The sequence below is a fragment of the Sparus aurata genome, chromosome 6, assembly GCF_900880675.1.
Source record: "Sparus aurata chromosome 6, fSpaAur1.1, whole genome shotgun sequence".
In the NCBI taxonomy this organism is placed as follows: domain Eukaryota; kingdom Metazoa; phylum Chordata; class Actinopteri; order Spariformes; family Sparidae; genus Sparus; species Sparus aurata.
The window spans coordinates 7335114-7347134 of record NC_044192.1 but is presented as its reverse complement, the minus strand read 5'-3'; the positions used below and the strand labels follow the sequence as shown (position 1 = coordinate 7347134).

Genomic DNA, 12021 nt, shown 5'->3' with positions numbered 1-12021 from the left:
GACACCACATGAACGCACTATTAGTTTGTTGATGATATAAATTGCCGAGGATTATGGGAGTTGCTCCATTCAATGTGGAAATTCGAGCAACCAGAGGGAGCCAAGGGCTACGACCCATCGACAGGCAAACAAATCAAACGCATCATTACCCTGAAATTATCTCTGGATGTGAACATTGTTGGAAACATTTTGGATAATGTTGGTACACAACTCTACAAGTATTTAACATAGGTCTGGTTGTTTTTACACATTTAAATGTAAGACATTTAGTCTCTAAACCAAATTATTTAACAAAATTGCTGCATGAAACTACAATAATAGCAAACAATTCCCCAGGTTAAAACTACATGAAATAACCAAGTTTATTTTGACAGTAGATTTATCAAAATATTGTGGTTAAGTACAATTTTGTGGTGGTGAAATTCTGCCGCAGATTTACAGTTTAGTTTCAGCTTCTCAACATCCAGCAATCACACCACAGTTTCTAAGAATCATCTGAATTCCTCGGCAGATTGATGGCATATACCTAAAATTAAAAAGAATACATACAAGAGCACGTGAATGCATTTCTAAAAAAGCACAGACAAATACCAAAGCGATGACAAAACCACTACTCCAGATTGTGACGGCACGTTTGATTGTCCCGTAACTACGGTTTTATGAGTTTGGAAAAAAAGAAACGAGAGATGTGATGTTCCGTAGTTTCTCACATGCTGCTCGATGGGAAACGACTGAGTGTCCACAGGTACGTCTGCAGTCTCGTCTCGTACTCATCACCTGCATAGATGGTCAGTAGTTTCACCCCGATGTCTGACGCCAGAGACAACAGCGACTCCTCTTAGCTCCTCCTCTGTATCACTGAACAGGAAGTTTAGCCTGTTGCAACTTTGAAAGTAAGGTTTTGGCACTTTATCGATTCCTCTTGGAAACAGTGACTATCATCATTGAAATGCTGCATCATGTTAAATGTATTTACATACAGTGACTGAAATATCTCTATTTTGGAATGGTTGTAACTGCTGAGGATGTTTACTGTACAACCAGTCATGTGATTGCTAAACTTAACGTCCTGTTAGCCTAATATGCTTTTTTGTTTTTTTTCAATCGTGTTGGAATGGCTGCTGTATGCTCCCGGCTAAATCTTGAGGCGATGACACATGGGCAACATTTAGACGCCAAACGCATGAACAAATAGCTAGTTAGAGTGTTGAAGTCAAGTCACAAACCCCCAAGTCCACGTCGAGCCCCAAGTTTTCAACGTTCTAGTGTTACATTTTTAAAGTCTGAGTAATGAAGGACGCGTTCGAGTTGCTTTGATCAAATGTAAGTCACTAGGATTACGAGTCACTGCGGACAGATCGCCATGTCGATGTCTGAGTCAGAACAATCATGTCCGCATCACTACTGTCAGGTCTGAATCAATTAAGTCGCGTCCAAGTCAACACAGTCGTGTTCGAGTCAGTTAAAGTGAAACTCTCGCCAAAATGCAACCTAGCATCTTTTTGCGAATGTACCCGAGTCAAACGTTTGTTTAAAAGCATAATTACGACGAAAGAGGCACTTTTAAGATTTACCTTATTTTCGTTTTCAGGTCAAATTCATTTTCAACGGGAGTGCTACGGGCACTTTAACGATAGCATCAAAATCGCTATTTTTGAAACACTAAGAAGGCTCGACACAACATGAAACTTTGCTCGTAGTATCACCAGGGTCTCTACACATGAACACGAGCATTGAGAACATTGTTTGTGTACACAGAGTTTACTCAAAAGAAAGTTTTTGAACAACTCACGTTAGCAGTAGCTTGTTCCTCTCGCCGCCGTGAAGTGTCAGTTTCGGAATGTGACATAACTTTGAGGACAGTTAAGGTGGAACTACTGTCTTCCGGCAACAACTATCCACGCGAGATCTCACGTGACTTTTCCAGCTTTTGATTTTAGTATTGTTTCTTATATGAGGCTCCTTTTTTAACTTCAAGGTCAATATTGTTTTTTGCTAACAACAAAACAACGAATTATCCTGCATTTATATGGAACTGAGCTTTAGGAGCGTTCCACCTTAACTGTCCTCCAGGTTACCTCACAGTCAGAGATCGACACTTTGAAGTGTACAACTCACGTTAGCAGTAGCTTGTTCCGCTCGCCGCCGTCCTGCCAGTGGAGAAGTGTCAATCTCTGAATGTGACGTAACATGGAGGACAGTTAAGGTGGAACGCTCCTAAAGCTTAGTTCCATATAAATGCACAGATAATTCGTTGTTTTGTCGTTAGAGAAAAACAATATTGAGCTTGAAGTTGAAAAATGAGCCTCATATAAGAAACAATACTAAAATCAAAGCCGGAAAAGTCACGTGAGATCTCACGTGGATAGTTGTTGCCGGAAGACAGTAGTTCCACCTTAACTGTCCTCCAGGTTACGTCACATTCTGAGATCGACACTTCTCAGCTGTCATGACGGCGGCGAGCAGAAAAAGCTACTGCTAACGTGAGTTGTCCAAAAACCTTCTTTTTAGTACAAACAATGTTCTCAATGCTCGTGTTCATGTGTAGAGACCCTGGTGAAACTTCGAGCAAAGTTTCATGTTGTGTCGAGCCTTCTTAGTGTTTTAAAAATAGAGATTTTGATGCTATAATAAAAGTGCCCGTAGCACTCCCACTGAAAATGAGTTTGACCGGAAACTAAAATACAGTCAATCTCAAAAGTGCCTCTTTCGTCGTAATAATGCTTTTAAGCGAACGTTTGACTTGGGTACATTCACAAAAAGACCCTAGGTTGCGATCTTTGCCCGTGTCACTTTCAAGTGACTGTGTTTATGTCCGAGTCACTTCAGTCATGCTATAGTCACGTCCAAGTTATTGCAGTCGTGTCTGAGTCAGTACATGAATGTCCGAGTCTCTGCGGTGATGCCTGGATCAGTACATTATTGTTCGAGTAACATTTGAGTCACTGCGCTTGTTTTATGTCACTGTGTTCATGCCCGAGTCACTTCGATGATGTTTGAACCGCTACGATCGTGACTGACTAACCCGACAGTTGAGTCCAAATTAAGTTGTTATACGTGTGGCTTGTACTGGGCTTGAAAAGTTCAGGGTGGCATAATTAAATTACTGGCTAGTTACCAAACTTTCATAGCATCACAGTAATATCAGACACATCAGATGAACGGAAATCATTTTTGTCTGATTCTCAGTAAGACAAGCTGGTTGACTCAAGTCACCATTCACTTGAATGGAGACAGACGATTGCTAGCAGCGATATTCACGTTGTTTTATTGTGTTTGTTTACTTTTGTTGTTTATTTTGATGATTTTTTTGTTGCTGCAGTCGTCGGTCTCCACTCCTGTTACAGGTAGTATTGCCCATCTGCATTCCATCAAGATGTTGCCTGTGTTTCAGCTCTTTTACTCTGACTTTTCTCGATGTAACAATACTGTATATGGCTTCACTATAAACTACGCTGATCGATATGCACCTTGCCAGCTAAAGCGGGACGCAGGACGTGCAGGGACTGACAGCTGTCCTTCCTGAATACTTTTAAAACGACTGCCTGCAATGTAGATGTCCTCATACGATACCGAAAGACGACAGAATAGACGAGCATGTAGCTTTCAGCGCTGCAGCAAGCACCAATATAACAAAAACATACAGCTTCTGTTGCTTTTATTTGCTGAGTGACTGAATGAATGAGAGAGAGAGAGAGATGTAGACAGAAATCAAGTGCACAGATTCTGGTCATCGAACTTTGTTTTCTTTTTAGAATCTATGTTTATGATTATGTAAGAAGGGACGATCCACACTAATTAACACGGGCACTCGGGTCCGTCGTGTAAATGTACAAGATTTAGCTAAACAGGCTAATTTTCAACATATATAGTTGGTAGTTAAGAGTATTTTAACAAAACATTAAATGGCTAATAAGCAAACAAGCACAGACAGAAGCACAGATGGTAGAAAAACAGTAACATAAACAGGTTTTGACAGCATGTTTGATTGTCCAGCAAGCACCGTTTTACAAAATTCAACAAAGAATTAAGAGATGTGATGTTCCTTAGTTCTTGAGTGTCCAAAGATTCATTTTTTATGGTGTTTTACAATCGCCCCTGTTCATTAACTGTTAGATTATTTTGTTTGATGAAATTATTGAGCAAAGTGGGGTTAGAACATTAAAAAAAAAGGTTATTCACAGTAAAACATCTTCAAATTAGATCATTTTCAAGTGTATTTTCTTAGATTTTGCCATTGACACATTTTTTTTTTTTTTTTACAGTTTCAACCTAATTAAATGCATTAAGAAATTACATTGGACAAACCAAAGGTCCCTCCTTGCAGTTCACCAGGTAGAACTGAAGGTGAATGTGTAAAATTCTTGCCCAATCCAGGATATTTCCAATTTCAACATGGAGTCTTTTTGTGGGACTATTTGAGTCAGTAAATTGATACTGTCATTTAGTGTGATTATTTTAGCAAATTTTAAACCAACTTCTGGTGAAACTAAATGGAAAGCAAGGGCTTAAAGAGATTGAGAATGGTTTATAGTTAACGTTTCACAACTATCATATAAATATTACTTTTTATTCAATGTTTTTTTAAGTCTGCTTCTAATGTTAAGACAGTTGATGTGTGAGAGAATCATTGATGTGCAATTTAAAGCACTCTGTGGTTAAATTGTTCCAAATATGTCTAAATTTGCCAAATTGAATTTCATTCTGTCCTCAGCTTTTTTTTAAACTTGTGCTGAGAATTAGATTTTTATGCCTAAACATTAAAACTCATGCACTACTGATAGTCTTCTCCCTGCTACAGTATAACATCTGGGTCCGTTAATATAAGTTATAGTAGGAGGACAAACTTCAGGTAGGTCATTAATATACAAACAAAACATAAAAACAGAGGGCCCAAGGTTGAACCCTGAGGTACACCAACATGACCATCAACCATTTCATGAGGTTTTACGGTCTACCAGAACATGTTCTTCAATTCTGTAAGGTATGATATTAATAGCTCATTTATGTTAAGTGAAAATTTTAACTTTGGAAAATTAGTAAGACTTTCTTTAAATTAAGATAACCTCAATCTCACCTCCCTCGTTCAATTTAGCCTTAATATTTTGTAGAAGAAAACAATACCAAACACTGAACTCTGGTTTAATTATTGCTGTTTACAAGCACTTAGAAACACTCTATGAGTTGTTAATCACCTTTCTAAAAGTGAAATGGGATCATCAGTATTTTGAGGAGTGACGTAGGGAAATTCTTCTTTTTGTAGAATCAACAAAATAAGAATTAGATGCTGTTGCTACTTTACTTGGGTCATATTTCCTTCTATATTTAGTTCTGTTGTTTTAATACTGGTGTTAGATTGCCTTGCTAATTTCTTTAAATTCTAACAGATTTCTTTGCCATTTCTCTTGGCTTCACCAACAGCAGAACAGCATTTTGATCAGATGCTGTCTCACTCTTTTGGTCGTCTGTGTAATAAGTTAAATGTGCGAAATAAAATTTTGAGAAAATGTGTCTGCTTCTTTTTAATTTTGTGCTGCTGCAACCCTGAGTTTGATAACTGGGTCTAGAAAATAAATAAACAGATGAATGATGTCTTGTATTTGTACATTTTTTATTTTAATTTTTAATTGTGCATAAAGGTTTGACACAGTCCGTTCATCTTTACTAATTTCATTTTAGTTGGTTAAGAAATACATTTTAAAAAAGATATTTTGGATAAATAAAGGACAGTTTATAGTTGTACAAGCCACAATTGAAATTTGCTTCAACATTCTGCAGGGAAGGCGATAAAATATCTTAAATGATGATGAGAAAAGTAAGAAAACAACATTTACAATCTTGCCAAGTGATTAAAATGCTGCGTGGTCCCACATTTGTCTTCAGTACAGCCCGCTCGCTCACTTTTATGATGTAGGAGCTGTGACTGTCAGAAAGAACGATAAAGATTTAACACGGACAATTTATTATATTGATTATACATTGTAAGATTTGATTGGACGGCTCTATTAATCCCCAGTGGGGAAACTCATTTGCCATTAAATCAACTCATAAAGATAAAAAACAATGTAGACATTACATCCACAGTATATAACAGATAAAATAACACCATAATTAATAGATTAGTTGTCTGTTCTGCTGTAGATGCAATTTGTATATTATATCATATTATATCATCTTCTTTTATTGCCATGAATTCCCAAAATCAAAAGTTAGTCCATCATTATGACACTTTCTGTCTTTCCTAATCTGTCTGCGGTTCTCAATCCCAGGCCTACTTGTTCCTACGGCAGATATAACCAGGTCACAAATATATTCTTTCATTTTCCACAATAAAATAAATGGAAAGCAGCAAACATGATACCACAGTATTATTCCAGCATCCTGGCCTGGTTCGGTGCATATAATGAGGCTGCCATGTCTAATCATGATTGTCCTGTGCTTAATGGAAACTAGCTGAGTATACACTGAGGGCAGTGGGTGGTAAACAAACAGCATGTTTTAGCCCAGGCTATCCCATAATAAATTAATCTGGTCATGTCCTCTCTGTAAATTGAATGCCATAATAACAAAACACTGTATGACACACTAAAATCAGACTTGCCTTTAAATAAGACTTTGCTCATTAGATATTAAAGACTATATCTACACTCTCGCTCTAAATATCTTTAACTGAAGATAATATGAGTGTCTTTCCGGGAACAAGTAGACATTATTTACAGGCTTCAGGACCCAGTGCTGTTGAAGTGAAGTTACATGCATTCAGGCAGACCTCAGTCGTCTAAACCTCTTTGCTCCGCTGCACCAGGGGTCCTTTCAGCTAACGCTAATGTTTGTTAGCTAATTTGCTAGCTAGCAGCTACGTACGCAGTCACAGTCAGAATGGTGTTGAGGGTTGTTGTCTGCTGAGAATGAGCCCGAACAATGTCAGGTTTGTTTGTTTATTTTACACATTCATGCAACACACAAGTCAACTCGCAAAATACGCCAATATTTGTCATTGTGTTATCTCACTGTGTTGGTGATGTACGCCGGAGGAACAATACATTTGCAAAATATTTTGTTTTTTTTTCCAAGCTAACCTAGCTAGCTAGCCTCCGCTACGTGTAATTCCTTCCTCTACCGATTAAATGTTCAAACTCTTATAATCTTAAATCACGCTAAACTCCGCCCCAAGGTTGGGGTTTACTTAAAAACACAATCTGATATTATAGCTATATAGACTGATATGATAACACATTTTGTAACCGCCAAGCAGAACGCTTCTGTTCCACTTTTGGAACTGGTTCACGCTGCGTGCTAACGTTACCGCCCACTGCGATGGATTTTTTTGAGGAACGTGATTGTGGATGAAACAACTTTTTATGTCAGAATTACTTCATGACAGAAATAGTTAATTGTACTGGCGGTATCCCGAATTGATGAGCGCCCCTCTTGGGCTCTAAATTTAGTTTGTGTGACGTCTCATGATGTATTTGCTTCCAGTCACACGCCTGGCAACATTAAATTGGTAGATTTGTGAATTGGGTTTGGTTGCACCACTTTGTTCGTATATTCTAGAATGGGATAATGTTTGATAACTTTGCGGTTCCCTGTCAGCTAGCATAAAGATTGGTAAGCGAGCCTTTTATTGTAACCTCAGGACCAAAATGTGTAGCGTTGTTTTTAAAATGAGCATTGATATAATGAGTTAACCTAACTAGCATTAGTGCTAACTAGCTGCTTTGGTCATATGTGCCAGTGAGCCCAGGTTGTCCCATTGAATGTTAGCGAATTTAACCCAGCAGATGTGTTATTAATCACCACTACCGGTCGTTGTTTCAACATGACTGTGTTGTGAAGTTAAGGAGACATGAGGCGGTCAGTGAATGTTAGCAGCTGTAACTGACAGAAACGGCTTTTGTCCTTCAGCCAGCCGCAGCCAGTTCTCTTGTTGAAACCAGCCGCTTCAACGTGAACTCACTGCGAATCTTGACTCCGTTAAACAGCAACGTCAATTTTTAGCGTTTCATATGACTAACACAATCCTACTAATGAGGTCAGATACTGCACATTAACCACCACATGTCTGTATGACAGCGTGGGTTTGCTTAGTGCGCAGCTAATTATTGTTAGCCGAGCGGCTAAGCTACCAGTATCAGGCCCATACAAGGAAGTTACCTCTGTTAATACATGATGTTGGCTAAGCGTTTACTTTTGGAAGTCATTAACATGGGCTGGGACACTTATTAGTCACAACTGTGCAATAGTGTGGGACAATGGCCTTCTGTCTGCAGCACACAGTAAAGTTACATGTCTGAAATCTCTCAAACTGTCCTGACTAACTTGCATGGAAGGTGTATTATTACCTTTTTAATGTAATCATCTATAAATACATCTCTAAAGTCAGTCTTCCCACTATATTACAGTCTATTTATATTCATACATGTGATGTCTCTGACAGAGCAGCATTCATGAATTGCTTTTAAAGGAGTGGCAGTAAGTATAGAGAACGACTGCAGCCTACGATTATTGTTTTATTGTCTATTTAACTCTCTGTTTTATTGATTAGTTGTTTGATCTCGTTTTGTCTCTAAGCCAAAGATGTTCACTTTGCTTTTCTAGAGGAATGCAGAATCCAGAAAATGTTTAGCCTACATTCAAAAAGCTGGAACTGGATCATTGATTTTTTTTTTTTTTTTTCTTAACAAATACTCCAACAATTTTGATAATCGATTTAGTGGTTTGAGTTTTATGTTTTGTTTTTTAAGCCAGGTCTGTTGCAGTCCAAGCAAAGATTGTTTTGATATTTATAGCAATGCTTTTGTTGCAGTAATACGATCACAGCTTGGGTGTTTGACCTAGAGTTGAAACAATCGATGGATTAGTCAACCAGCAGCTATTTATTTCATAATCCATTGATTATCAGTTTCTGATCAAAAACGTTCCTTAGCTACAACTTCTTGGTTATGGATTTTGCTGTTTTTATCAGGTGTGATGGTAAAGAAAAGTATATAGACATCACCCTGGGCTCTTGGAAAATGTGATGGCCATTTCCACTGTTTTATGGAACAGAAGAGACCAAACAATTGATAAATAGGCAGATTAAGTGATAAATAATAGTAGGGTGGCGCGTCAGTTTGATCAGACTTTGTTTGCGATATGAAATGATCCCCTTTCACCTCATCTGTCCTCTGCTGTTTACAGGGATGACCTGACGACAGCAACATCTGGCTTCTTCGACCTGTCCCTCCATCATCTCAGCTCTGTCGGATAGGACGACTCTCCCACATTTTACCGTCTGCTGAGTCTGCTGAATCCTCCTCCTTCAGAGGCCTCAGACGACCCTGGATTGAGCTGTAGCAGCCCCACAGAGAGCTTCTGTCAGCGCCCTTTATAAAACAGAGACAATGTATTGCTTACAGTGGCTACTTCCTGTGCTGCTCATCCCCAAGCCGCTGAACCCAGCACTGTGGTTTAACCACTCCATGTTCATGGGCTTCTACCTGCTCAGCTTCCTGCTGGAGAGGAAGCCCTGCACCATCTGTGCCTTGGTCTTCCTGGCTGCCCTCTTCCTTATCTGCTATAGTTGCTGGGGCAACTGCTTCCTCTACCACTGCCAGGATGCCGCACTGCCGGACGCTGCCCACGACCCAGCGATTGTCGGGACCTAGGAGAGAAAAGGGGGGAGAGATATCAAAAGGGGGGAAGAGGGGGGTGTGAAGGGTGACGAGGCATTGCTGGAGAATGATACTGCCATGCTGTAAGACAGAACGGACTATACTTTGGGGATGGGAGAGCAGTGAAGAGGCGGTGCTGAAGGACTGCTGGAGGGAAATACTGCAGAAAGAGAGAGCACTCAGCCAAAGGTGGTACTGAGGAGGAGAAGAGCCAATTCTGGAGGATTATGGGGGGTTGTTTTCATGCTGTAAAGACAGATTCGAACTTCAGGTTGTAGGAGGAGAGGAGGGGGAAGCAACGCCACAGGAGACATTATGTGTACTTTTACGTAACAGGAAGGAAAGGAGGGGCGTCCAAACTTTAAATGCTGAGGGAAGGGACGTGTGTGAACTTGGTGTTTGGGAAAGAATTTCAGTTTCAGCAACTTTCATTCCAGCATTTGAATGAAAACTAGAACAATATAAACCCCACGTGTGACCACCGTGTTTCAGTATTCTGGTTCCTTTCCAACCCTCTGACGTGTTTGCTACCAACATCACTAAAAAGAAACATCACTTTCCCCAAAAAACCTGTTGGTTCGTTTTTAGGGCTGGGTTAGAAAAAATTGACTTTTTGATTCAAACCAATCTTTAATCGATTCAGAAAATCCCACATCGATTTTTTTACTGAATGCTTTTTCCTGTGGATGCATGTCAGGGTCTGAAATTAACACCCACCAAGCACCAAAAGGAAAGTAAATCTTTCCAGGCTTTCGTCACACTCACGGATAAATGTTTAAATCAAAGATAGTCTTGTGATTTAAAACTATGTTTATAATGCGTTTGGTGTAGTTTTCGGGCGCTCTGCTTCTGTCCTCTGCTGTCTGCAAATGTCTTAAACACAGCACAGTATCAGGGACTTGATGGTGCTTTCAAGTCCCCCTCATAAACACGGTAATCAATACTTGAATGGCTAAAAAAGTTGATTTAAAACAGGAAAATGTATTTATTTCTTCAGCCAACATCGATCACTACCATTTTTTTCTTTCACTACAGTATTTTTAACAGTCTGATGCTAAAATGGCTGCAATTCTCCATTAATTGACATCTTAAATGTTCCCAGAATCTTTCAAATACAAGCAAAATTAGTATCATAACTGAATTCACCCTGAACTAAATGGAATCGAATTGGGACCTTGTGAATCGATTGAGGAACTCGGCGGCGATACCCAGCTCTGTTGATTTATTTTATCTAATAACGAAAATGTTCCAAACCTCAAACTGCCAAACTCGAGTCGGATCTTTGAAATTTCCCTCGCGGCCACGCTCGCCTCTCAGCGCTGCACCGTTTCAGTTTTTTGACAACCAGTAAGTGTTAAAGAATATTTGCCATCTTGACCTGTTTGCCCTCTCACAGTCCACCCCGACCCAAACTCTGTCGCCACTCTGGCTCTGCACACGTAACGCTATCCTGAAGGAGAGCACACTCACACTGGACAATCAATAACTATGCTGTGAATAATTCCTCCTCTGCCGCATAGCCACACAAAACGCACCTGAAGAAGGTGTTATAATGCTGAGAAACCGTCTCGTTGTTATCGCCCACCGTGCTCTGCAGCCGCCCCTCGTCTTCCTCGTCTCCTCTCCCTCCTCTCGCCTCAGAGTGAATGTCCCCTACCGACCCACCAGACTCACCATTTGTTTCTTTTTTTGTTAGGTTTTTTTTTGTGCATGGGTTGCCGTTAGTTATTTTTCAGGCATAAAAAGTTCACACAGAAATTTTAATTATTAAAAAACAAAATGCTGAAAGTTTCCAAAGGGGTTTAAAGAATAAAACTCTGTATGTGTGGGTATGTTTAGGGGCGAATGAAAGAAGATTTGTGTTCTGTGCGATAGGTGTGTATTTTTTTGTGCTCATGACATGCTGAGACGCGGTGAAATGTGGGGATACACAAGGTAACGCAACAATAGATGTTCAGTATTTCCAGCAACAATAAGTAACACAGAGCGCTGGAGGAGGAAAAGGTATCAAATCTTCACTGACAATAACTTTATTGTTCATTCAAAGGGCAACGCTGTGATGGAGTTTCCTTGTGTATCACTGCTGTAAGTGTTATGTTTAGCTGTCAGACACAGGCTACGGCGTTTATACTGTGTACCTATTGGTGTGTGTGTGTGGCCTCCTGTCGCAGTGCTGAACATGCTCACTGCTGCATTATTGCTTTGGTTTTAATTTAAATAAAGTTTTTCCTCTCAACGTGTTAAACTGTGTAGAACTCCGTATTCTATCGAGCATAAAAGAAAGGTGTTTTTGGAAAACTTAACTGTTTTTCTTCCATTTCTAAATTGTTTTTTGGGTTCTTTCGAGCTCTAACAGTCTTCAAGG

General features: G+C 39.6%; 1 protein-coding gene across 3 annotated transcripts; it reads left to right on the top strand.

The window, feature by feature from the left end:
* Positions 1-6769: 6769 nt before the first annotated feature.
* On the top strand, positions 6770-11901 carry blcap (bladder cancer associated protein). 3 transcript variants are annotated; one of them, XM_030420749.1, is made up of 2 exons: positions 6770-6923; positions 9184-11901. In XM_030420749.1, exon 2 carries the CDS (start codon positions 9387-9389, stop codon positions 9648-9650), a length of 264 nt encoding a protein of 87 aa, XP_030276609.1. In that variant the 5' UTR covers positions 6770-6923; positions 9184-9386; the 3' UTR covers positions 9651-11901. The 3 variants fall into 3 exon arrangements, with proteins under 3 accessions (XP_030276609.1, XP_030276608.1, XP_030276610.1); XM_030420748.1 differs by having other exon boundaries at positions 6777-6928; XM_030420750.1 differs by lacking the exon at positions 6770-6923 and adding an exon at positions 7294-7611.
* The last annotated feature ends 120 nt before the right edge of the window (positions 11902-12021 follow it).

Excerpts from the sequence above, each read along its gene's own strand:
- blcap (XM_030420749.1), top strand. The coding sequence starts at position 9,387 with ATGTATTGCTTACAGTGGCTACTTCCTGTGCTGCTCATCCCCAAGCCG.